Below are 27,945 nucleotides of genomic sequence, written 5' to 3' on the forward strand. Positions count from 1 at the left end.
AAATTCTCTTTCTTGATTAGCTTACATTTCTTTTAATGTTTTTGTGTATATAGAGCAGTTTTCACTTGAGTGTTGAAAGTAATAATTACTTTTGACACTAAAGTGAAAATTGCTTTGGTTTTACATTACTACGCTTATAGTGATTGGTTTAAAAACCCCACACCACTTCCTCAACCAGTCAAAAGTAAAACAGAATCAATCGTGACTTGCTTGTGCATGTTTTCTCGTGCTTCATTCCAGCTACATGTATAAATTTTGCTTTGAGCTTTGATTGCTTCACTGGATTGTCTGTGCCCATTGTGACTAGCCAGAGCAATAACTTTGATTTTTGTTTTACAACCTCAATCAATTGAAAATTGCTCTAGTTTTGAGCAAGTTTTAAAAATGTTATTCATTGGGTATGTGCTGTACATGTACTTGTTATGCTAAAACGGGTGGGTGTCTCTTTGGCATAACCCATTGGCTGCCAATTGGCAAAACGCGCAATCTGATTGGCTACAAAGGTGCCATCTATTGATCAACAGACGGCTCTCAGAGCGCATACTTAGTTGTTCGCTGAATTTTATAAATAAAAATTTTCAATAAATCAGTTCTAGCAATATAAATTCTGTGTTTAATAGATCAGCCACTGGGTTATGCTAAAACAATTAGCTGGCTCGCTCTCGGTTTCTATCGACTTTGAACGTTGACTTGGGGCTTTGCCCTTCGTTATCGCCAGAAACCCTGGGCTTGCCCTCTATTTGTTAATTAGAATTACTGTAGATTTAATTTTTAAAATATTTTAGGGGGAAGTCTCCTGGTATATAAAAAAATACCATCCAGTATATATCATAAAAAGCTACCCCTGGCCGACCCTGATACATTTAGTAAATAAACCCCTTTAGGAGGCTGGTATATTTAGTAAATAAACCCCTTCAAGCGGCTGGTATATTGGAGGATAATGGCCGAGGCTGAAAGATTGTACGAAAAATAAACAGTTGGCCGAGAAGCGAAGCCGAGGTAATTATTTGAGGACAATCTCAGCCAAGGGCATATCCTCCAACATACCAGCAAGCTAGAAGGGGTTTATTTATTTTATAACCCTCCGATTAAGTTCTACAACGCGCTTTATCACACCTACAGTGATTTTGTGGTTGAAACAAATGTAATTGATTGGTTTACGTGATTTTTTAACTCTGTGATTTCATTAAGTTAGAATTGAATAAGGTGACTTCATTTGTTTGTTTTGTGCTTGCCTACAAAATCGGGCGACGGATATCAAATCGGACGGGGTATATTCGCTGATACCCGTCGTCCGATTTTGTACCACGTGATGCGTTTTATCCAATGAGCACGCGCAAAAATTACTGGGGGGGTTATAATGGAGGATAATGCCTGAGGCTGAAAGTTTGCCCAAAAAATGAACATTTGGGTGACCTAAAAAGGCAAAACTTTGAGGGTTACTGTGAAATTTTGTGGACAAACTTTCTATTTCTTTTTTTTTTCTTTTCCTTTTAAAATGTTTCCTTCATACTGTAAAATCATTTCATAAGATCATGGCCGAAAGCCAACCAACCTTACTTTTATATTTTATCAGGATATGGTTTGGGCAAGCAGTTTACTCAACACCATGAAGTAACAACACAAGATACAGCACCGGAGTCAGAACAAGAAGTTGCTGACGACACAAGACATCTTGTAAGTAGATTTGAACATTCAAATTAATATCTAGCATACAGTAAATTTGAGAGGCCTTTTAGTAGAAATACAGAGTTTTTAATAAAATTGTAAAATTTTTTTTTTGATTATTTTAGCCATAAGAGGGCTGCAAATAACAGTCGGACATCGGACACTGGCTGACCACAATTTGCCAATGTCCGATGAAATGCCAACTGTGGTCCTGAAGAGAGAATGTCTGGACAACTAATTTTTTGCTTTTCAGTGCAAACACCAATGTTCTGCGTCGACAATGCATTAGATTAGCAGGTTCATGTATCGAGCAGTACTGTAATATGATGTCCCACCTCACTTTTGTTTTGTCTGTTCAAAATGGTGACTTAGTCGGACGCATGTCCTTTCAAGGGAAAAAAATATTAATTTTGCATCCCTGCATAAACTTGAAAGCTTGTAGCTATTTCTTGAAAGTAACATGTGTGGTATTAATATTAGTCATGGCAACATTTAGAGTAATCTGTTTAGCAACAGGGTGGCAATGTCAATTGCGATCCGTGTTCAGTATTTGGTGATCATAATTAAATATCCAAACCAAATCTTGCAAAACTGAAAATTATTTGTTTTACTTCCATTCTTTGTTTCCTTTTGGCTGATAGCAATTGCCTCCAGTGGGGTCTATTATAGGGGGTCATTCAGTCCACAGACTGCCATATTTTTTTCTTACTGGACTGCCAATTTCTTTAATTTATTTTCTGCTGAGACCAAGACCGCCATAAAGTTTTTGACCGTAGACTGCCAGATAATAAAGAACATACCCACTGACTGATGCTCAAAATCAGCTAAAACCACCAGACCCCCAGAGTTTAATAGCCCCTTTCTATTATAGTAAAAAACTTGAATCTTATATTACTTGTATTTGTTGTTTGATGCAGGAAATGACAGATTATGGAGGTGGTATCCACCTTGTTAAAGCAGCCTTTCCATTCAACGGACGAGATGAAGATGAGGTATCACACAAATGTTGCACTCACATTGTTTTAACTTTTTAAGTCTGAGACATGCTGTTGGTTTGAAACCTGATGTGTCTCAACGAACATCTGTAATGATTATTGATGGGAGACAATTTAACACAAGTTACCACGGTAACTGCTGAACTGACGACAATGCCAGAGCTTTTCCTAGTTTCTGGAATTCTAGATTGTTGCTTTTCCCCTGGACAGGATGCTAACTTTTCTGTCACAGACTAACCAACCCCCCCCCCCCCTTCCTCCTATCACCAGCATTTCGCTGGGTTGCCCCAACAGATTACTGACCAATGCGTATTAACACTCCTGGGCCAGGAGTGTTAAATAAATATACTTACATTGGTCAGTACGTCCTGGGTGTAGGCTAGGACATGTTCCTGTGACCTGCATATTGATCATGATACATGAAAATACCATATAAGTTGCTCAGTAGCAGGTTCATTTGAATTTGCATCATGTTCTGATTGGGCCAGACACTTAACACTCACAGTGCCTCCATCCACCTAGGCCCCAGTTGTTCAAAGGGTGGATAATTCTATCCACCTGATAAATCACTATCTGTTGGATAGCGAAGTAGGTTTTGTATGACAGTTATCCACTGAATAGCGATTCATCCAGTGGGTAGCGTTATCCACCCTTTGAACAACTTGGCCCAGGTGTAACTGTATTATAAAGGGGTACCTACAAATTTAATGCCGAGGGGGGGGGACCCTGTAATGGACTAGCAACCTCGGGGGGGGGGGGGTACTCAGCATTTAAAGTGATGGGGATGAAAGAAGAATTTTTGGGGTTTTAATTTTTTTTTGTTTTTTGGGGGAAATTTTTTTTTTTAATTTTTGGTCTTTGAAATGATCTTAAGAATTGTGATAGCGCTTTAGTTGCAAAGTTCTGCAAATGGAGTACAAACAAACATATTTTTTTGTTGATTTTTGGGGGTTAATTTTTGGTTAAGGGATTTTTTGGATCTTGATTTTTGCCCCCATACACCTTATTCATAAATGGCGGAACGCGCGGAAGAGTTTGGGTCGAGTACGTGAAAGCGAGGCGAGTGAGGCTTCGGCTTCGAACCAAAACAAAGAAAAGTATGGCGAATTGAAGTAGTATTTATAATGTGATAATGATAATGCTTGGTTCGAAGCCGAAGCCTCACTCGCCTCGCTTTCATGTACTCGACCCAAACTCTTCTGCGCATTCCACCATTTATGAATAAGGTGTATTCGATCATCCCTGTCACTTGAAATCCCAAGTATCCCCCCTCCCTGGGGACTAGCATCCCATCCAGGGGAATTAAAAATGTTTATTCCCAGTAACATTGATGCTGTGGGATAGGCTGCTACAGTATGCACCACTTGGCCTGGTGCAGAATTTACCTACACTGTAGTACTGTAGTTACGTCAAGGTTTGAATTTACCAGTGACATTTTCCTCTTTGCCTCATTTTCAGCTTTGTTTTGAGAGAGGAGAGATCTTAGAAGTTACCAAGGTAGGTTATTTGGAAATCGATGTATTGCATAAAACATTTGTGTATTATCACTACTTGAGGTCCAAATAAGGACTGATCCCTGAAATATCTTGTAGTAAGATCAGTTGTTTGCTCTCGGACTTGGTCGAGACAACAAGATGGGGATCAGTTTCGTGTAGTTTACAGTTGTAATTAATTTTGTCTTAATAGAAGTGTATTATTGCAAAGCTGTGCTCTTGGAATAATTTCAGGGTGCCTGAAGGTTCTTCTGTAAGAAATCTTGGGTGCCCAGCTCTTGGAAGCTTTTATGATAGAAAAGTTATACAGGTCGCCCGAAGGTAAAAGCTAGTTGCCTGAGGCACCTGGGCTCTGCTAGAGCACATTGTGGTCAACTGTTATTTTTTGCTTCTCTGCAGGCAGTAGATGGAGGATGGTGGGAAGGAACATTGAACGGCAAAGTTGGCTGGTTTCCTAGCAACTATGTTAAAGAAATATCAGCAAGTAAATACCGCAAGTTCTTAGCGTGATCCACTGACTTATGTTTTACACAATACATTTAATAGTGCATAAATAACAAGACATAAAAATGTCAATTTGTGTTTAGGTCCTGAACCCACAACACCAATCACACCTCAACCATCATCGTTATCATCAAGCAAGCGGGAAAGTGCAAGGGTCTATCATAACTTGGTAAGCATAACATTCTGCTTTTACTTGCGTCCGGGGTTCTTATGAAGTTGTTTTTTATGAATCTGGGGTAGTTATGATAAATTTAAAGGGACAATAAAACAAAAGAAGGTTTCCTAAGGGTTTCCTAAAAAAAGATATTTCCAGAGACTGTCATCCTGTTTACTTTAGATGGCATAGCAATGCACCAAGTTCAGGGGCAGATTTTCAGTTTTATTAGTTCCTTCCAGCAGTTAGTTTATCTGTCAGTCATGACTGTTTGCTCATTTTTTGTTGATTATTACGTAAATATAATAAAAATTATTTTACTGCAGTAGTTGTATTCATTGTTGTCTTGCCTTGTTCCACTAATAATCTTTGTTCATATGAAATGTTACAGGTGGTTCAAAACATATTGGATACAGAGAGAGCCCATGTTAGCGAACTTCAAGTAAGTCCTAATTTACAAGCTACATTTTCTTTCTGCAGTTTATTTATATTTTAATTCCTAAAATAGGACTCATATATATCATATAATACTGGGTCTTGTTTATAACTCAAACTTTAACATACACAAAAAATAAATATTAAGTTAAAAGGAGTGTACCGCCCTGTCAGGAAGAACGGGTAATTTACTTTTGAACTAATTCAGACTTTATGGGTTTTTTTTATTATCATTATTTCACAGGCTCTACTACAAAATTACTTAAAACCCTTACAGGGGTCAAATATGTAAGTATTTACATTGTTACTTATTTTCGCGGGAACTTAATTTCGCGAAAATGGAACGGGAATATTTTGCGGGACTTAATTTCCGCGATTTGGCTAGAAATACGTAATTAACATAAAAAATACAATTTATAGAAAACGCTTGAAATAAATTTTCGCGGGTCTTTAATTTCGCGATTTTTTGAAAACCGCGAAAATCGCGAAAATTAAGTCGCGCGAATATAAGTAACAATAATGTATGTCTTCCAAAACACAAAAATATCAGTTAATGACATTTCTACGCTGATGAAGAAACAGAAGTCTTAAAATGTCCGAGAAAATTTGTATTTCAGTTCATTAACAATATTTTTTTTTTTTTTTTTGACAAAAATTTGTGGTTTTTTTCTTTTTTTCTCCCCCAAGAAAAAAAGTACCAAACAGCATTTCATTGTTCTTCCACATTTCCCTGTTATGTGACAGTCAGTAACAGTCAGTTTTCAGTTTTCTCTGTGTGTGTTTTTTAACAGATTACCAGCAAAAGATATGAAAGTTCTTGCTGGAAACTTTGAAGAGATTGTCCAGTTTCAGCAGATGTTTTTTAACATTATGGATGAATGCTCACAGTGAGTGAAATCATACTTGCTAAGAATTTTGTTTTAACATAAGGTAAATTAAGACCATTTTAGTGTCCATGGCAGCTAAAATTTTAGAGCTGGCAACTAAATTGGAACCTAAGTCACCTGCCTGGCATCTAAAATTGAGAAGAAAGATCAAAAGCACAAGCTTAATTTAGCAACTAAAATTTGTCACTGGTGACCAAACTTGAGCAGTCAATGGCCAAATGGCTACTAAGGAAAAAATAAACTTGCAGCAGTGAAAACTACGCCATTGCATCAGTGAAAACTATGCCTGGTCACTTATGGGAGTTTCTCATCTGTAGCATGAAGGAACTAGGAGGATTTCTCCCCACCCTCCCTCCCTGCATCGCATGCTAGTGCAACACAGGATTCCCTCCAGCATAACCATTTTCTGGCAACAAATTTTCTTGAGTTGATTTTGACATTCCTCTGGGTTTGTTTCATGCACAGCAGTGGTGATGTTTTTTTGTTGTTTTTTTCCGAACCTGCACGTCCTGAATGACTTTCATTGAAAATTGAAATAACAACCTTATGAGAAACAGGGCATTAGCGGAGAATTATTAGACAATTTTGGATTTCGAATCAGGCTTTTAGCCAGGTGGGAGTCCAGGAGTCCAATGGGTGGCTACTTTTCAGAGAGAATTAACATGAACAACTGTATAACAGAGGGTTTTTTTAGCAAATTTCATTTGCACTCATAACTGCAGAAAAACACCTTGCATTTTCCTCAGGCGCTCCTATGGGGACAAAATCAGGCCTTATAACAATTTTAGACTCCCACTTTTTAAATCCTGGATAAAAGCCTGTTTGGAATCATATAATTTTATGATTGATAATTAAATTAATTAACATAATTATGTTTAATTGAGTAATTTATTAATAAATGTATAAATTACTTTCTTCACTACAGCCTTCCCTTACCTCAGCAAAGAATGGGGGCCAGCTATTTACAGATTGCTCCTCAGGTATAGCCTTAGATTGTAGACTTCTGTTGACCAGCAGTGCTAATTATTATTAATAAGTTTTTGAGTTGTTACGGAGTGCTACAAACTGTACATACCATTGCCACTTGATGAAGTTCTTAATTAATTTTTGACAACTTTCTGATGGCTTCCTTTTTGACTGACCAATAAAAATGCAAGATGTGAGGGAGGCAGAGTTGATAATTGTCCTAGAGAAAACCTGAAACTTGACAACTCCATCTCTTACAGTTTTTGTTCACTTTCATCGGCTAGTTCAAATGTAAGCCATAAGAGAGTTGTGAAAAAGATGTCAAAAATTAATCTGAAAAATTTTATCAAGTGGCAACGATACTGTGCACAGTTCTGTATTATCATTGTCAGTGACATTTCTTTAAGAAATTAAGGATTGGGTATTATTGATTTCATTTGCAATTACAGATGAAGGAGTTGTACGTGACGTACTGTGCAAACCACCCAAGAGCAGTTGAAGTGTTAACAAAATATAGATGTAATTTTGAACCCCTTTCTCACACTGTGGAGGGCCAGATGTAGGAAGCTCCCCTAAGATGATATATTACCCTCACCATCGCACATTGGGGTAATTTTGAAATATACTGAAAAACATTTTGACTGGGTTGCATTTTTTACATTGAAGGATAAAATTTTTGTGTGGGGCAAAAGATGACTTGACAGAATTATTGCAACATAATTCCTCGAAGTTATTCTCGATGTTAAGTACATGCATGTATGTATAATTGATAGATTTTGTTGGTTATTTATAGTGACGAGTTATCAGCATTTATTGAGAGCAAAGGAGCGCCAGCACCTGGGATATTAACACTCACGACAAGCCTCAGTAATGTAGGTCGAACATATTGTTTGAAAAATAAAAATGTATTTAATGCATGGTCTCAGAATTCTGTTTTCATGATTTAAAGCAAATTCTTCCAGAGAAAAATACAACTAAAAATATGAAAGACAGTATGGAGAATTAAATGTTGAACTTGTACTACTGTTGCACAGAATATATTACATTTACAACTTGTGTAAACTACAAATGTATAGTGAAGAAATTATTCTACATGACATCGAGCATGGGACCAAAGTAAAATAATCTGAGTCCTCGTACGGGAATCGAAGCCCATGGCCCTCCAGATACCGGTTGGGCGCTCTAACCAACTGAGCTACGTAGAGACTCGTTGTGAGCTTTGGCCATTTACTAGGTTGATAATGTAAAAAAAAAATTCTACCATCTTTATTATTTACCTACAAATGTATACTTGTACATGTTGACATTCTAATGACTATCAAATAGCACCAATAGTTGTGTATGTCTTAGCCTGGTACATTGAAAAGTCTGTTTTGGTACCAGGTACTAATGGGGAACAACAACATGCCAGCCACATATAAATAACTTTTGGTTAATTCACATTCTTACGTGCAGTGATCATCCAATCAGAAGCTGAGTATGGCTTCCTGTTGTTTTCTGATTGGATTAATTCTACACAAAGAATGTGGATAAATCAAAAGTGGTCACACTTTTGGGCTGCTTGCTATATATCATTACTATTTTTATGAATTTTCACATTTTCATTTTCTTATGTTGGTTTTGTGTTTTGTTATAAAGTTCCTGACTTCAAAACTAAACCCATGTAAGTTTCTTTCAAAGCCAAAGGAGTCTAAAGTGATTCTTGTGTTTGAAGCCATCAATATTTATCATCAGACAAAACCACCAAAAATATATCACAATTAGAACTTTTTAATTTACAAGTTCTGTGGCTGCATAATATTTTATTCCCATTTTCTCAAAGAAAACACAAAATTTCTTAGTTATAGTATTGAGATTTTAAAGATGACATTACACGCATCAGAAGTGCTATGTTTTGTCAAGTTTTAGTTAATCAGTGTTTCTTGCAGAAAACTTTTCAATTTTAAGTTTTATGTACAGTAGTTGGTGTTTGAATTTCATTTGTTGTTATCATTTGGATGCAAGTTTCTGTTAAATATTTGAAATTGCCATAAACCTGAAACTGACGTTATTTTAACCTCAAAGGCCATGAACAGAATTTTTATCAAACAATTTAAACCAAAATACCTCTTCAGGGATTAAAATTCCAAAGCATAGCTAGGTTATAAATAGTTATCACAAGGAAAAACACTTATACATGTAAAACCCCTAAATATACAACAAATAACAAAAATATTATAATGAATTGTGTGCATTGCAAACTAAAAAAGTAATGTTATGAAATAGAATTAACTTGACATAATGCAATTTGTAGTCTGTTAATATTGTGTTGATTAATATTAATTACCAACTATTTTCTCACTTTCTGCATAAAATTAACTAATGAAATGACTTGTTTCTTTAACAGCCCTTCAGACATCTAGGCAAGTATCCAAATCACATGAAAGAACTGGAACGGCACCTTGAGGTACAGTTTATACAACAATTCCAAGTTTCACAGACCCTTTGTGCCATAGAATTAGTTAAAATGAAAGTTGGCAGTGATCACATTTTTGAAAAGCAAATCCGAGGTCAATAGCAGATGAAATCTGGTTCAAAGTCGTTTGATAGACAAGGTGTTGTCTTACAAGTACTTGCTAAATTATATTTTTTTTTTTCATACTGTAGTCTTTTTAAAAGTCTCAAGGCTGCAGCAGGAAAAAATATCACAACTGTAATTTTTATAAAATCTGTTGTGTTGAGAGCATTGGGAATTTTAAACGAAATATTATTAATCCTATTTCACATAAGTGCTAAGAATAGAAAACTATGCTGTAAAATCTTCTCAAAATTTTTTGTAGAGATTTAAAGTTAATCATCTTTCAAAACCTGTCTTAAATCTTGACTTTGTTGTTTCTTTTATGACAGGAGGGGCATGTAGACGAATTGGACACTAAGAAGGCGATAGCTGTGTTTCAGAATTTAACTGTGAGTATAAACACAGTTTAACATAATTTGGATTAACTCAGTTTTGATATGGACCTGAAATTAACTGACTGAATCATGTGTGAAGACATTTGAGTATATATGCATGTAACGCTTGTTGTCGTGATTGCATGACCCATTGTCGTCATTCTGAGATATTATCTTGTAATCACTGTAAGTTTTTTTTTAATACCAGTATTTCCTTGCACGTTATTAGCATGGTTGCCATAGCCACGCATCCCAGCTTATATCATGATCGTGCTGTGGCATGTGCACTATAATGACTTTGTTTGTCCCTTCAGGACTGTATTTGATAATTATTAAGTTAAACGCAGTACAAGACGAAGTACAATGTTAATATTGCGACTGGTGCCTCACAGCTGTAGTCTGAAGATGTGTAATATCTTCCGATTTCAGACAAGTTGCCATGAGACAAGAAAAAGGAAAGAAACAGAGTTAGAGATGCTTACAGGAACAATAGAAGGATGGGAAGAAGAGGTAATATGATACTGAAAGAAGAAATTGTGTGATCTTGGCTCAGTCATGTACATGTACTTGATAAAAGGTTGAAAGTGTAACACCAATTTGGACAACTGTATGCTGCGTTATTTCAACAGGCCAATGACCTAGGATATGCAATTTTTAGGATCACTCATGCTTAACATTATTTTGTGATGATTTCGCATTGGGTTACGGTTTGAGTGAAAATCCATGTAAATGAAGAGAATTAGATTTTCTTTCTGATTTATTTGCTAAGAGTGTATTGTATATTTTGTTGTGATTTCTTGTAAACACTGGGCCGCTTGTGATGGAAGCACTTTATTGGTATACATTCTATCATTAATGACATAAGAAATAGTCTTGAAATGATTGAGCATTTACAAAGTGTTGCTTCCTTGATTCAAGTAGAAAACACACATACATGTTATAGCTTTAATTGGCTTTTAAATACTCAGTATTAAAAGTTGATAAATATTGCTAACAGTATGTGTACATTTTGGTTAAATGCTTTAAGAGTCACAAATAATTAGCTCTGAAAGTTCTTTCAAGAAAGGTCCTAAATTCATTGTAAAATATCAACAATTTGAAACTTCAAACCAAGATTGTCTTGCACTGATAAACAGTATTCAGGCTCAATCGCTCAACTTAACATCAAACCAGCTTTAACCTTTGTTGGTTTATTGATTTCTTTCAGGATATTAGTAAAGAAGGAGATCTTATTTTGATGTCACAGTTCCTTATACATGGAGAAAATGGGGTAATGTTGCTCAGTATGGATTTAAATCGTAAGCCTAGATGACATATAGTTTAATACACAATATAATTAATGTGTGATTGGAGTAAGTATTTGATCAATTTGCAAAATAATTGGTTGATAAAAATTTCAAGCACTGCCAAATTATGCTGTATTCAAGTTTCACATTAATCATTAGTGTCTTCTAGCTAGAGTGGTCCTACTTCAAAAATTAAACCCATAAAATGTATCTTGGTCTTGCCATGCATAGTGTACATATATTTGTTCTTTGTTCCTTTATCTTTCATTTATTTAATTAAAAAATTATGTTAATGCAGGTGCAACATGTACTACTGGTGAATAATTTTGCATACCCTGTGAATATAGCCTGTCAATACAGCCACCTCTCATTCGCTTCTGCTTTATGTGCAAAATCTCGTGTCGCACATAGCAACAGGAGCGATGAGAGGCGGTTGTATTCGCAGGCTAAATTTTGCAAAACTTTTATTTACTAATTAGATATATAATTATATATATTTTTTTAAAATTTATTTAAGGACGTTCGCGCTAATTGTTTATGTGCATCCCTACTGTGCACGTAATTCATGTCGCAACACCATGCCACGCCATACATTGAGTGCACGCGCTAAGTAAAATTTCTAAGAACATATAGGGCGAGTTGCCATTCCGCTAGCTTTGCTTGCAATTTGCTCTCTTAAATGGTAGGTGACCCCTACTTTTTCCTTAACGGATCACTTTTGTTAATTAATATCTATGTTTTGCGAGAAAATGAAAAAATCTATCGAGTGGAAGTGTGATTTTTTTTGTCACACTGACAGTTTGGATTCCACTTTTTGAGCTTTCCTTTTTGTCGTACGACAGTTTCAAATGGGCTTTTCCAGGGTTAAGTTTTACAAAAAAGATGGCAAAACTAGGAAAATTTTATTATTTTATGCAACAGACGCACTACTACAAAATGTGAATAAGATCGTTAGCCTCCGTTTACTGACTCTACGATATTTTTTATTATAGACCCTGTAAATCATGTTGAATTACGTGGGCCAATTTTTCAAAATCAGGGTAGTTTTCCACACCCTTTTTCTCTGAAACGAAGTCGGTGACCCCAGCTTTTTTTTGCATTTCTGACACAAGTAACTCATTATCTGACCGCAGCAAAAAATTAAAGAAATCTATCAAGTAGAAACTTTAATACTGTACCATAATACTGTTCCATAACACTGACTTGAAGTAGAACCATTAAACTCCTATCTTGGGTTGAAGGTGTTTACTCCTCTTTTCATTCTTCAGAATATTGTTTCAACACATTTGGTTTGCTGTTGCAATATATTTTTTAATTGTTTCTTATGGACTTAATATCAGTGGTCTTGGATGACATGTTAAATTTGTGTGAAGAATTAAACTAGGCTGTGCTGCTAATTAATGTATAATTTCTAAGGGAAGTACAATATTATGGTAAAATTATTACAAGAAATCATAGAGTAATTTATTTGACTTCTGTTGTATTAAAATATTAATAGAGTTTGTTAAAATAAATTAAATTATCATAGTAATTGCATGGTACAAGATGACAGACAGCTAAGGAACTTAATCTGTAATTTTCAAAAGGTCAGACATGGAGGTCACTTGATATTATTACAGTATCTTTGAATGTTTTCCTTGAGCCATGAGCATAGCTAGAGCTTGTTTCTAGAATATGATGAATTCACTAATCAGTGATAACAATACTAATGTTACAATATCAATAACAAGACCTCACATATTTTGTATATTTTCTACACAGGAGGTCCGAGAAAGGTCATTTCTTCTGTTTCCAAACAGTCTGATTATACTTTCAGTTAATGCAAATGCCTGTGGATATAGATTTGAGGTAAATTTTGATAGTTTTCTATTGCTATACTATTCATTTGACGTAGCTTATGGTACACAATGTAAAGATTACAATTAGGTGTTTTTGTAGTTATGTGGGGAAATTGAACTTGCTTATTAGGTGTTAAGGTGAGCTTAGTTTTGTTTAAAAGGTGTTTATCAACTAAGCTCCAGGTGTGTGTAGATATTTACTATGTAAGAGTGTGCTTTAGTTTTATTTTTTAATTTCTCTGGCTGAATAAAATGATCTGTAATTAATTTTATTTGTTATAATACAAATTGATGTATATATACATCTATTTGTTATTCTCTGTGACATGTACCTTATCAAGGAAATGATCAACTTCATTATTATTCTCAACTTTTGTCTGCTTAGCAGTGTATCTTAAGTAAAGAGAAATTCAATGTAGGTCAATAATTCTTGAGAATTAAAACATGTTTACACAGAAGTTATCAAAATACATGTAGTCCACTCATCATCAGTAGTAATTCAGTTATGCTGCATTTTTTAATACTTTATTAAAAACACATTTAAACTACATACGATACATTAGGCTTACATTATTGACAATGACAATGTCAACATCATGTTGCATCTTATTGAAAGCAAGTGTTATTTATATCTTGTTTCAGAAAAAGTATGGCCTTTCAGACTTGACAATACATTCACTAGAAGACTCAGAAGGCATTTTGAATGCATTTGAGATAAGAGGTAAGTTGAACTCCTTGAATGTTTTAGGCATCATGTAAAGATTTGAATTATCCTTGCCCTCAAGTGACAGCGTTTCTCTCAGGTATAAACTTTGGTTTTAATTATTTGATGTATGAACTGGCACATTGTTAGAAAACTGAACAAAAAGCTGAGATGAGACCCTAGATAGACTTGCATAGTCTCCTAGGCACCTAATGCTAGAAATACTGAAGTGAAGGGGCAGTAGTGGTGACCTCGTAGGAGGCACAATGGCACACTACAGGGTTTTCATCAAGGGCCAGGCACCAGGCAAATTGACTGGCTGTGAACAGGACTTTGCCTGTCTCTTTTCAACATCTGAGCCAACTTAAGATTACCAAAGAGAGTAGGTCCTGATGCCCACCTACACCAAACCTTAGTGAATCCCTTGACACTGGACTCCAGATTGATCAGATTACCTATAGAGCTAATAAAACTTGTTTTGTATTTTACCTTGCCACGTTTAGAAAGTTTTACCGTTTGGCATTCTTGTGCAGGCCTTAAATTTTCCAGACACACTTTCCATTTAAATCATAAACTCAAACATTTTGGAATGCAAAGTTCCTTCCTGTAATGATCCCCCCACTACTCCCAATATACTTCCCACCCCCAACCCCCAAAATAGCCTTTAAAACAAATATTAGCCTAGGGATTATTACTGGATTTGTGCAGTTAACAATTATAAAAAACGCTCAAAGAATTGCAATATTCAAGCTCTCCAGATGTTTTCGTTGACGCGTATCGGCTACCAAATTTGTGGTCAATGGTATATGAGCTCATATACCATTCTCTGTTAACCAGTCAAAATGCAGGAATTGCAATATACCATTGCTAGTTTTTAATAATAACTGATTATTCATCCTTTGACCCTACAGTCAGTGGTGATGTCATGAAACTATCAACCAACCATCCCCACGAGAAGACAGCATGGCTTGACACAGTTCAGTTCCCTGGTCAAAGTCCAAAGGTTCGGCAACACTCAGAGAAGAGTAGTGTGACATCACCATCACCTTGGGTGGAGAGACATACTGCGTCACTTTCAGAACGGACATACTCAAAGTCAAGTCCTCCTCGAAGCGATTCCATTGGGTCACCACCAAACTCAGCTACACCAAAGGGGTCTCTTAGTACTTCTGGTGTGCATTCACAGGTAATGGGAGGGTACTACCATTTTCAAGCTAGCGTGAATGGCCAACTTTTTTGTATTTTTTCACGCGTAATACATTAAAGTTTATCTACATTTTTTGTTTGATTGTTGAGCGAAGGACTAGTTCCTTCAAAAAACACAGCTTTTTATTGTTGACATTCATGGCGATGTAGCGTTTTCAAACCCGTATTTCACAGGCAGAAACACACAGGCGGAGCTGTCAAAACTTGTTGTGTTCACGCTCCAAACGTCAATTGGCTCAGTTGAAAAAGACAAACTTAAATGTTTATGCGTGGAAAAACGGGGGGGGGGGGGGGGGGAGGGAAGTTGGCCGTTGACAGCAGCTTGAAAATGGAAGTAATCAAATGTCTTCACTTTGTATGTTTGTCAACTGCAGCTTTCCATAAATGTTGATGTTTATGTATTTACTTTCTCATTTAATAGTCATCCAGCGATGGATCAAAGTTTCGTTCTGTTTCAACGTCACATTCAGTAGCTACTGACCTGACGACCTTCAGCTCCGCCCCTCACAGTCCAAACAGAAGAAAACACTGGGATTTCACAAGGCTTAGACCCACTCCTCCTCTAAGACCCGCTTATGCACTGATTGCTAAGGAGGTACATAATTCCTTGCTGTTTTTGAGTGGTTATAAATTTTAAAGGAGCTAAGAATAATTTTTTTTTTAGCATTTTTTCCTGTGGTGTTTAAAATAACTTTGAAATCAAAGAAAACTTTGTTGAAGATCAACTACAAGGATAAAGACATTTCTTTCTTCTTCTTTTTTCTTTCTTCTTTTCAGTTTTCTTGCAATTGTTTAGAAACTGACTTTTTGTGTAGTTCTTCAAATAGTTACTGAACTGTTATTTCCTCTCTAAATGCATTTCTTTGTATGTGCCTGGCTGTGAAAAAACATTGCCTCATTTAGGGTCATGTGGAGTCAATAAACTAATACAAGGCAGCCAAAGTTCACTTGCAAATTGTTTAATTTGTTTTTTTTTATTATTTCCGTGAAGGACACATCCACAGCACATCGCTCTATGAGAGGCCTTCTTCACCCATCAAAGAAAAAACAAGGTAAGAACTTGCAAATTAAAATCAACTTCTAGCAAACTGTTATCTTTTCGTGAGAAAGGCTGCATCACTGGTTGACAAATGGCCCACAAACGGAGACCCTTATTTTTTTTTCTTGGTTAAACCTGTATTTCAAGTAGTATATCAAACAGGAGGGACAGTATTTCATCAGGATATACAAACACTGAGAAGAGAGTTGAAAATATAACACGCAGCAGGGTACTTTTGACAAAATTTGAGGTGACTGGATAACAGACGACACTGTCTAAAGTGTTTGATATATCTTCTCAATCAAAACAAAACCTATGGAATAAACAGAAAAATAAAATCTTAATCAACAGGTCAAACACATCAATTTGACGCTTTCCCTATAGTTGCACACGCGTGCGCTTCTTTTTAATTCCGTTAACTTCGAAATTTATCTAGCGTATTGCTTTCCAACGCAATGTAACATATGATTTGTAACAGGCACGTTTTAAATCACTGTAAACTTTCATAACCATCACACTGACGATGACGGATGTACCATCGAAACATGTTTGTGAAAATTAAAAAAGTCATATTATTTTTGAAAACTAAAATCATAAAAATCTATGCCAATTAAGACCGAGTATCCAAACCTTCTTTAGGGTTATGATTTTCAATGTTTTAACTTGATGAATTATTAATGAGTTTGAGAATAACCATTCAAGAAAACTCAGAAAGCCATCTCTTGTATGTGCATTAGTCCCAAAAAGTGACGTATAAAGTGGTATTTTTGCAGTTGACTTGTTTTTAAAACACTGTTAACTGTGCAAAATACCTTTGTTGCAGTGAAGTTTAAGTTATTAGTTAATAAATAAGGTTTTAACTTTTTAACTGTAATGGTTTTAGCAGAAAAAGATTTTCTTAGTGTATTTTTACCTTCAAATTTCTAATACATATACTCTTAGACTACAAAAAGAAAAATATATATTCATGAAACAAGATATTTGAAGGAGATATCTTACGAACTTCAAAGTTGGCCCATCATGAAAATGTTCTCTTCAATTTTTCTGAAATGTAAAAAATAAACTTTCGTCGGAACCTAGCTCAACATTCAGATGGCCAAAATGCCTTACAGTGTTAAGTTTTCTTTACAGTATCATTACACTGATAGGTAAACTGGTCAACTGAACAAAGAAATTAAATGTAATTTTATGTACATACATGTACAGCTACATTTTAAAAACAAACTTAAAAATAAATCGTATGAACACAAGCATGATGGATTGGTATAAATGAATATAACATAATTTTGAGATTTCAATAATTGAAAGCTACAGTAAGTACTTACTGTCTTCTTTTTGTTATGAGCGCTTAGTATGAGCAGTACTTTTTAGTCTTCTTAGTCTTTGTAATTTATTTTTATTACCAGTCTACATTACAAATGCATTGTACAGTAGTATAAATATAGTTATTGTTTGGTGGTTTTGTTTTTTTTTTTTTTTGGGTTGTTTTTTTTTGGGGGGTTTTTTTTTGTTGTATAAAGTTTAGTATAATATATATTTAATTCCTATTCTATTCGTAATTTTCGTGATTTCAAAATAATCCTTTAATTTAATACGCACAAAAAACAGTTTGGGTGAAATTGTTAAAACACGCAAATATTAATACCATACCATATTTTGTATCAAAGCAAAGAAATTTTTAAATGTTTGGAGCTGCAATTATTTATCCTTGAAAATATCTCTCCATCTTGTTTTTGATATACAGTGTATACATGCACATCATAAAAATCAGTATAATCAAATGACCTGCAGCTGTCTGCTTAATCTTAGATAGCAATTCCTATGGACTGCTAAGGATCATTTCCATGTATGTATGGTTGAACAATAATTGTCCAGCCAGACATACATTGCAATGGTCCTAAGTACAATTATTGCACAGTGTATTTGTTGTGATTTAAAGTTAATCTTTGGTTTAACCAGTGAAATTTTTATTCTTATTGTCTTATAAAGTAATCTGCTAATTGTGGAAATCACTTCTTTAAAGAATTTAAATGAAAGAAAATTGAAATTGAGATTTTTTAACATTCATATGTATTGGTCAACAGAAATTACCTAATCAATGTTATCAGCTTTTGTTGTTTAACAGAGTAACAGGTTGAACTGTTCTTATTAAATCAGAACAGATAAGCTGACCATAAATGGGCATAAATGAGTTACTCAAGTTCTAAAGAATTGCAACATGACAAAATGGCTTCAAAATCCATCGAAATATTTTATAATTTAAGGAATTTCCTGTTGAAGAAATAATGTAAAGTTTGGAAAAGATGAAAGTTTATTCATTTGTCTTACAATGGAATCGCTTTGAGGTGTTGATCACAACTTTTCGACAGTTATACTGCTAAATTAATCTTCATCAGCCGATGAGGCCATTTTTATATGTATCACTATTAATATTTTGTAGCTGCAGGGTTGCATTAGAGACAAGTAAACAATCGACCTCATCGCCTGAGGATTTTCATTAAGGTTTGGAGCAGGTGGGCACCAGGGCAGAGTATCAGCAAGGCTTACCCTCATTGGTCAACAGCCGGGCAAAGTCCTGTTTACATTCGGTCAATTTGCCCTGTGCCTGGCCCTTAATGAAACTCCTGCATCGCCCAATGAAGACTAGCAGTACAGCAGCTAAACCGATCAGCACTTCAAATCAATTCCATCGTCAGACAAATGAATAAATGTTCATCTTTTTCTCTTGTACACCACGATGAACAATAAATAAATACATATTTAATGACAATGTAAAGTTTATTGGTTAATCTTACAAGTCAATTAAACTTCTGAACTAACATTAAAAACCTATCTCCTCCCCTTCAACCAGTTTCCATCTCAAGGCCAAGTTTCAAAGGTGACTGATAACTTCTCTTCTAGGTTGTCTTACACTTAATCCGCTTACATCTTTCAAATCTTGCACTTCAGACTGTAAGTAATCTTTAAAATAAATTTCTTGAACCCTTTACAACTTTAAAGGCTTAATGCTTGAAATTCCCTAAATGAAATTGTAACTTGCTGTTAATGTTCTGCCCTGTTAAACAAAATAAATTTAACAACTCTGAAGTCTCTTTGTTAAAAAAGTATGTTAAATAATATTATGTAAGCATAACTTTATAACACCCATTTATACACTGAACTGGATTTTAGGTATGGCTTAGATAAAAATGTACAAGTTAATGTATCTGATTTACTTTCTTAAGATCCTCTTTAGATGTCTGAGAATGGGTAGAATAGAGAGAGTATCAATTTTATCCAAGCCATGTCATTCAGCAATCCTGTTATTTAGTGTAGATGGGCCTCTAACTATGCTATGAACATTTAAAGAGTGAATTTAAAATAATATAATATTATAATGTAGTGGTAGCCTTGATCTGTTCTACTGGAGGATAATTGCTGCCCAAGACTTGGACAGTTAGCATGATTTTAGGATGCCTAGACAGGTCTGTGCCTGTATGCTCTTTGAATAGGTTGTGCTTTTAAAGGTTCTAATTATAATAATAATTTGCTAACAGCAATAATACCTATTAGCTTTTGCTAAAAAATTTTAAATTATTTATGTGGTGCTAAACAGTCATTAAATGTAATAATAAAGGTTCTTCCCTTATAATTTTGTTTTAACCTTGTTTGAACGTTTTTAATAGCCATTTCAGAATTTCACAATTCAGTCTCACAGAATATAATCTTTTACTTGAAGGTCGATCAAAGAGTGAACTAGAGGATGAAAAGCACAGTGGCAGCTCAGGTAAGACAAGAAATATATAATTCCCGTGTAGTGTGAACATTTGGATTCTTTTTGAGTGCCAAGTATGGAATTCTGTGACCAACATTAAGCCCAGTGTTCTCCCTAGGTATTTAAGGCCAGGCGGGCCGCCTAGCTTGATTCACAGAAAAATCGTTGCTGCCTGGCTTAAAATTCAAGATTACATACAACGTAACCTTAATTTGAAATTTGAAACTGGGAATTCCTATCCATAAGCAAACAGTCGACGAAACTGGCTTTTTTTAACTGAGTTTTCTCACCATTAATAGGATTATAAAAGTGATTTACCCTCACATTAATATGTTCAAACCTGTGATACATTCGTTTTGTTGGACGGCAGCTATCTTTAACAAATTGTCACAGAAACACAACAGCACTTCAAGGTGTCGTACGCAGGAACTAAATGAAATTCTGCGTTCATGGAAAGAATGGTGAACTAAGTCGATTCGGTTGCTTGAGAGAGAAACAAAAAGCTTCTCAAAGCCTGACGTCAAGTAAATAAGATCATTTCTTACTCTGGAAAAGAGCAAAAAAAGTGATAGTAACGTGGGGGAACAGGTTCCACAAATCAGGTTTTGACATTTAAAAATCACAGTCAGAATACCCCCTGGCCTTCCCAAAATCCTAGGGAGAACACTGAAGCCAAGTAGTCCATACCGCTGGAGCTTATCCCGGTTTCTGTAGCAAAAAGCGAGTAGGATTATTTCTACACCCCTGTGGATAGGATGCCAGTCCATAGCAGGGTTACTGCTCAGCATTAATTTGCAGGCACCCATTTATACACATGGGTGGAGAGAGGCACTATGAGAGAATAAAGTGTCTTGCCCAAGAACATAACACAATGACCACGGCCAGGGCTCATACCTGGATCTCTTGATCTGCTAACCATTAGGCCACCATGGTAGCATAAGCAATGATTGTAAGCATAACTTATGTTCAAACTGTGTTTAATCCTTTCAGGAAAAAACCGTGTATTAGAAGAAGATATGCTTATTCTGCAAGTTGTCGAGGCTTACTGTACAAGTGCAAGAGCAAGGCATACGCTAAACAGTAAGTGTCATGTGTTAACATTGTAGCCAGGTCCTGTAGCTACATGCAGATTAAGATCACTAACTGTCAATAGGCCATTTCTGAGTTACCCAATGCCTCAAAACCATTCAAATGGAAATGAGTTTGATTTGCATGAAAATGACCAGTAGGTGGAACTCATTTTTATGTGACTGGTTTCGCACGTAGACTCATTTTGAAACAGAGGCATAGGGTAACTCAAAAATGGTCAATTATATGCTTAGTGGCTTATTTTCGTTACTTAATAATTGCTAGTAATTGAAAAAAAGGTGCCAAATATATTTTCACCCTCTTCATCAAGGCCCTGCTTACTTAGTTATTATAATTTGTTATTGAAAAAAATATTTCGAATAATAAAATGTTTTGTGAAACATTTAAGAAGAAAAATAAGCGAAGGAAGCGAGTCGATGACGCCATGTCATCTATCAAGTAAAATTATAATACGGAGTTCAGGCTTATATAGTGATCTAGGGTGTGATATATATTAGCATAGTAAGATTTTAAATAAACAGTTTAGCACGCACAGAATTATTGCGTGTTGTGTTCTTAAGTACAGTCCGCGCAAAACAGACTGTCTTACATGAGAGAGGCAGTCCCGAGATTGCGAACTCCGTTTGATGATGACTGGCGTCATCAAAAGGCCACCCTTTTTTCTTCTTAAATGAAAAAAATATATAGATAAAAGATAGATAGTTTTTTTATCAGTGAATCCTTTTAAAGAAGAATCTACACCTGCTTTCAGTGTTACGTGCAAAGTGTCTAACTTTCCACATCCATCTTTCAACATGCTAAACAATCCACCATTCAAAGCCTACTAGCATGACCTTCTGAACGTGAGGCTCATTTGCATGAAACGAAGGTCGGTTTCAAAAGGTGGATGTTAAAAGATAGGCACTATGGCATAGCAGCTATGCGCACTAAAAGCTGGTGTAATGGCAATGTTGTTTGAATGTTAAAGAAGAAGTTCCAAGAGCATGATCCACAGCTATTTGTTTTGAAACTGTTACATGATTCAACAGTCATCAGTAAGAGGACAGATGTTAATAATTGGTAATATAAATTATGTAGAATAGTATGATGTCAGTGACATTTATATGCCAGTAAAACTTCTTCGTATCTTTTTTATATCGAGCATCATATGCTGTCATAACAGAATTTAGTTGAAATATTTGAAGATGAGTATTGCAGTTCATTGAGGGTTAATAGGGATAGTTACTGCTACTAATGCAAAAATAGGGTTTGAACTTATTATTTAGTAGCTGTTTGATAATCAATTAAGACTAGGATTGTTGGTATTTTTTAGTTATTTTGAATTTCAATAGTGCATAAATTTGAAAGTGGGGCCAAAATTCATGAAACAGCTTTAGAGAATAAGGTTTTTAAAGTAAATTGTTTAGTTGCACCCAATGGTTATTGCTTGTTCTTTGTTTTGTTTTTGTAAACCAAAGATATCACAAATCATTGTTTAAGTGTTTGTTTAGTAGACAATACCCAGAGCACTGTTTTACATAGACATTGCCATATTCTGATGGCTAACTTGTAAGAATCATAACATTTTTTTATGTCAGTGAAGACCTACAAACATCAACTTACAAAATGAATATTGAGAAGCGGATGTTTACAGCATATTAATTTAATTTTTAGTCGCAACTTCTAACATTGTATTTCTTTTCTGTAATCTAGCTCATTAATTTCATTTTTGTAACAAGCTTTTCTGTTAAAAGTGTACTAAAATGTATTGTTTGATTAAAAAGACCTTAATCAATCAATGTCCTTGTTGCTGTTCACTGTATTTGTCATGCGTATAATGCACTTTCTGTTGTTTTTGTTTTCTTCATTTTTGGTTTACCACAGTTACTTAACTGAATTCCTTTAGTTAAAGGACTTCAGGCAACCATTCTTCGACCAAAAATTTGTTTTTCTTTACGTTATTCTTGAATCCATTCGACATGCACTTCATACATTGTCTGTCACTTTCTTGCATGTTTAAACAACCTCTATTATTCAACACATTGAAGCAAGGCAGGCATACATTGATTTAGATTGCACTTAAGTTGTTGTTGGAACTCCATTCTCTTTCCGAACATTCATAAAGATATCATAGTTCAAATGATGTTTACTTTGACGAATAGTGTAATAGATTATAAGTCCATATTTATAGTGGTGCATGTATTGAAGGTATAACAAATATCAAATCTTGGAATGTGGTTACCTAACGTAGTTTGGACAAGGTTTTGTTGGTTTACTGCTACAGCTAGCGTTAACACTATCTTGCACATTCAGATTGCACTTGATATAAGATCCATTTTTTGCACATTTTAATAAATGCACTTGTTATGCATGTTTTTGTTTTCTTTTTCTTTCCTTTTTTGTTTTCAGGCAAATTAATTGTAATTATCCTTCACTGTAATTTAAATCACTAACCATTTCAGACTTCATTTAAATGTAATTGTTTTTGTGAGTCATTAATCTAATTTGTGCTAAAAGTCCCTAACCCTGTCAAGTCTTGATTCAATTAATGTGCTGTTAACATTGATCTCTGCAACCTTAACACTAGTGTGCGACAATAATTTAAAGCTAATGCTTCTGAGCAGGATATTCATTTGGTGCTGTTTTACAGTACTGTGTTTTTCAATATTGTATTTCTTTTTTAAAAAAATGAACATGGCCGCATTTGGGAATAAAATGCCTTACAGTCAAAACAGCTCAAGAGTTCCTATCAAGGGTGAATTTTAATGAACTCACTAATGGAAATTTGATTTCATTCTTTTCTTCAACATTCCATTCTTGAATTGACTTTCTCAATGTTCAAACGTGACTCAATTTAAAACTAGAATGTTGATTTCATTCATGCAGCAGACCAAGAGAATTTGAAAAAGTTCCCTTATTTGACATAAAATGGGTCAACGACATTTTTTCCACTTTTTCTTCTGCCAGTAGTATTTGTGTGCCTTTTCAGTGCACCAAAATGTCTTCTTGTTTCTCTTTTGGTATTATCAAAGGGTTAAAAAAAAGGCAAAATGATGAGAAAACACCATGTGTGACATTTGACAGTTGCCGAAATTATGCAAATTCTGGCCAAATTCCCACGTGCCTGTCACATGAAGCCAGACAACAATCCAAACAACATTCTAGTTTTGAATTGAGTCGCAGTTTGAACATTGAAATATTCAAGTCAAGAATGGAATATTGAAGCAAAGAATGAAATTAAACTTCCTTTAATTAATTCATTAATTCACCCTTGATAGGAACGCTCCAGCTGTTTTGAATGTAACTATATGCAAATATCATTAGCTCCAACTCAGGCATCATATTCTAAGTCTTTGTTATACCTTCATTATGTGTACCCTAACAGAAGATGCAAATATACCCAAACCAAATGGGCCTGCTGAAGGCATTCCAAATGACACTCCAGATCATGATGAGCATGATGGTACTAATCATTCAAGCCGTTCTCGCGGTGCCAAGATCTTGCCCCTTGGATGCTGTCCAGGACTTGCAAGCAAGAGCAGAATGTATACATATTAATTAGATTAGCACCCTTCTTGTAAAAGGAATTATATTTAGGGGCGTACTTGATTATTTTATTGTAGATATTTTTTTTATTCTAATTACTTTTATCTAAAAAATATTATTGTTTTACAACCACTATCACTGCACATTGGCTTGGCATAACATTATTCTTAATACAATTTGGGGAAAATTTGGTTACATTGATATTATCATAGAACAAAGTAACAGTATCATGTGTAGATCTTTTTCTCCCAAGGTACGTGTATAAATGTCCACTGAAGAAAGTATTAATTTATGCTATCAGCAGTGAGGTTTGTTTCGTGGAAGATTGAAACTTTGTAGGACTGTTATTGCAATATTTTTTACGTTTTACATCATTTTGGATCAAGAAGAAAATTTGGGGCTCTTGTTCAATTAAAGAGCCTTTATGCATTAGTGTTATTTTTTTATCATGCTAGTCAAGTTTTTGTTATGTATTTTTATACCATCATTATTTTCACAATCTAAGATAATGCTTCTGTGTTGATATTGGTTAAAGAATATTGTGTAAAATTCTGGAGAACCCCAAGACTATACAATAATCAGAGAAATTTATGTTTACAAGAACCAAGCTTAAAGGGCTGTTTAGTTACATTATTTGTCTCTTTCTAACAAAATTTTATTTGTATGCAAAGAGCAGTTCTGTGTGATGCCTCAGACGTAATTCCGTTTTTCAGAGACTGGTGGGTTAAATTGTTTGAGACAAACTTTTGATGGTTTATTGTATTGCAAGTGGTAAATTCTGTAGACAAGTTTTGGCACTACAGAATTATAACAATGTACTCGACTGATGGTCATCACACAATAATTATTGCCCATACAAGATGTAATTTTAATGTTGGTCCATCTTGGCAGGGACAAAGCAGAAGACGTCTCGGTTTATAAGGAATGGCTAAGACTGTTATATTCAAGTTTGCTATGGCTGGGCTGCATTGTGCATACCATTTCTTTGTTCTTCCATTTTTTTTTTTGTGTGACCATCAGTTTAAGTTTGCCCATTTTTTTGAATTCACGTTTGGTATGATAGCTTTTGATATTTTTATTTTTTAAATTTAACTTTGATACATTTTATGTTAACAACAAGAGTTAGGCCTCATTTAGTTACAAAGTAGTCAAGAGTAAGGTTGGAGTGGAAAGTCCAATGCTATTAATTTTGTGATTCTAAAGGTGAAGAATGATTTTACGAAATTATTTTATAGTCCAGTGGAATGGTTACATCTCTTAATATTTTTTTCCTGGTATCACAACATAAAAGTGGTATTTTAATTGCAGTATACTAGATATTAATGATACATTATACTATCATTAAAGTACTTAAAGTGGGCCTTGAACGCAGTTGTTCATGTATAAAAACTAACTGCAAATTGCGACGTCAAATACAGTTTATAGTTACAGTATATTTAGTCCACTTTTTTCTCACACTATAGGTGTCTTGACTTCCATGTTGCAATAATGATTAAAATAGTTCATAAAGAAGAAAATTTTTTAGTATTGTTAAGTATAAATGATAGTCACAGACTAGGGTTGGCTAGAGTTACTTAAGGCAACTATGCAAGGCCTTTATGATTGTTCAAAATGGCCAATATCTTCTGCTTAAATAATAAGAATAACTTGCATTTCCCAAAGTAGTTTTGATTCTTTGTTTCAAAGTTTGAAACATTCAGTGGATTAATTCGACCATAGATGCCTTGGTTGTTTGGTGGACCCTTTATGCAAATAGTGCTAGCAAATTGAAATATAAACATGATTGAAATTGTTGTGAAGGTTCACCTAAAGAATTATCGCTGGAATGGAGGATACTGGTCAATGGTTTTATTTCTTTAATTTAACTTTTGTCAAGGCTTGAACTAAAAATCAACACTACCTTGGATATTTTGATGAATTGAAAGTTATTCTCATTTTGTATACAGAATAAATGTTAGTAGCTGTTTTGATCATAACATTATGATAACACATAATTATTGTTGCATGGTAGTTTGTAGATTGGCAATTGAGGTAGAATAAACTGCACGGAAGCAGATATTTAGACATTGCACCTATAATATTTTTATCCCCTAGTCAATTATTCCCCTTAATCCAATTAAAAACATATTTTATTTTCGTACCAACATTTTCGTCATGTGACACATTGTGTAAAAGTATACTCATATATACCATTATACCAAAAAGGCAATAATAGATAGAACACAATCAACTCAAATAGGAGTCATTATCAGTGTATTAATAATATTGCTTAATGTTACATTATTTAGAATTCAATGAGTACTCGTACATAGTAATGATATTATTAGGAGATCTATTTATTGATGCAGTGGAACTCTGTTTAAGACATCAGACTCCTGGCCATATGTTACTTGTAGTAGCTTGGCCACAAAGTATTAAGACTTGAATAGAACTTCAACTCAGCATAAGAATTACCTGAAAAGAAGATAGAGGTACCATGATGGCGTAACTACTTAAAGAGATGCTATTTTCCTTAAAAACCTGAATGAACATTTTTGTTGCGCAAGTGGCCATGAAAATGATGTATATCGCCCTATTATCAGATTGGCGATGTTTGTCGGTCTAATGTTTATAGGACTGGAATTTAGTTTGGATCGGACAAGTGAGAACATTAAGTCGAGAGTTGGCTATAATGTTGCAGAGTTCCACTGCAGTTCAAGTGATGATAAGTGAAGAACGTACCATAAGTCATATTCACGATGTTAATATTTTAGTTCACTTTTGTAGCTATCACAGTCATGTCAAGTGATCTTATTTATTGAATATTAATCTATTAGACTTGATGTTTGACTATTTCATTATTTTAACACTGATTACTTGATTCTTGGATTGCAAATCAGAATCATCTATAGAAAAATGTGCACCTCATGTATATATTTTAAATAATGAAGCACTGTTTATGACTGAAGGAAGGAATGTGATTCTCCCAATTAAATTTGAATACTCGAGGTTTAGCAAGTTTTTTTTTCTCTCCTGTGAATGATTTCATTGAGATGTCATTAAGATGTAGAAAGTGACCTTGTTATTGGAGGGGGATACGAGAGTTAATTGAAAGGATGTGTTGTTGTCTGATGAGAAAATTCTGTATGGCTTGCACCTTGTGGAATAGATTTTCACCCACTGCTTACTTGAATGCTGCATATTTCTGCTTGAGTAGAAAGCTCTATCTTATACTCATTTGGCAACTTGCAGAAGGCAATGTAATGCTGACCAAGCCACCCTGTCCTACATGTACTTTCCCAGGACACACCAATGTGTTTGCAAATTCCCATCTATTTGGAATGGCTGACGTGGAGCCAGCTGGCAATATAGCCTCGCATTTCCAATGTTGTGAAGTAGTTTCACTTCAACTGAGTATATGGGTATTGACCGTTATCATCATTATCATGAACGCTTCTCAAATGCAGTCATAATCACACAGTATCTTTCTGAT

The 27,945-nt window shown here is 34.8% G+C and overlaps 1 protein-coding gene across 10 annotated transcripts in view; it reads left to right on the forward strand.

Moving 5' to 3' along the window:
- Window positions 1-27,945, forward strand: part of LOC144662548 (rho guanine nucleotide exchange factor 7-like) — a 35,263-nt gene that overhangs the window by 2,052 nt on the left and 5,266 nt on the right. For 4 of the 10 annotated variants that reach the window (XM_078523378.1, XM_078523380.1, XM_078523383.1 and 1 more), the window contains 23 exons: window positions 1,577-1,677; window positions 2,586-2,660; window positions 4,122-4,160; window positions 4,556-4,640; window positions 4,744-4,829; window positions 5,206-5,256; window positions 5,494-5,537; window positions 6,041-6,136; window positions 7,062-7,116; window positions 7,552-7,614; window positions 7,891-7,974; window positions 9,489-9,548; window positions 9,989-10,048; window positions 10,463-10,543; window positions 11,241-11,303; window positions 13,081-13,167; window positions 13,800-13,878; window positions 14,772-15,046; window positions 15,488-15,661; window positions 16,058-16,118; window positions 19,007-19,057; window positions 19,824-19,871; window positions 20,850-20,939. In XM_078523378.1, coding sequence (XP_078379504.1) covers window positions 1,577-1,677; window positions 2,586-2,660; window positions 4,122-4,160; window positions 4,556-4,640; window positions 4,744-4,829; window positions 5,206-5,256; window positions 5,494-5,537; window positions 6,041-6,136; window positions 7,062-7,116; window positions 7,552-7,614; window positions 7,891-7,974; window positions 9,489-9,548; window positions 9,989-10,048; window positions 10,463-10,543; window positions 11,241-11,303; window positions 13,081-13,167; window positions 13,800-13,878; window positions 14,772-15,046; window positions 15,488-15,661; window positions 16,058-16,118; window positions 19,007-19,057; window positions 19,824-19,871; window positions 20,850-20,939 — 1,908 coding nt within the window. Of the gene's footprint in view, window positions 1-1,576; window positions 1,678-2,585; window positions 2,661-4,121; window positions 4,161-4,555; window positions 4,641-4,743; window positions 4,830-5,205; window positions 5,257-5,493; window positions 5,538-6,040; window positions 6,137-7,061; window positions 7,117-7,551; window positions 7,615-7,890; window positions 7,975-9,488; window positions 9,549-9,988; window positions 10,049-10,462; window positions 10,544-11,240; window positions 11,304-13,080; window positions 13,168-13,799; window positions 13,879-14,771; window positions 15,047-15,487; window positions 15,662-16,057; window positions 16,119-18,956; window positions 18,984-19,006; window positions 19,058-19,823; window positions 19,872-20,849; window positions 21,323-21,650; window positions 23,931-24,312; window positions 24,528-27,945 lie in introns of those variants that run through there. The other 6 variants (XM_078523385.1, XM_078523381.1, XR_013572472.1 and 3 more) reach the window with 5 other exon arrangements.

The sequence above is a fragment of the Oculina patagonica genome, chromosome 8, assembly GCF_052425735.1.
Source record: "Oculina patagonica isolate OP01 chromosome 8, crgOcupat, whole genome shotgun sequence".
Classification (NCBI taxonomy): Eukaryota; Metazoa; Cnidaria; class Anthozoa; order Scleractinia; family Oculinidae; genus Oculina; species Oculina patagonica.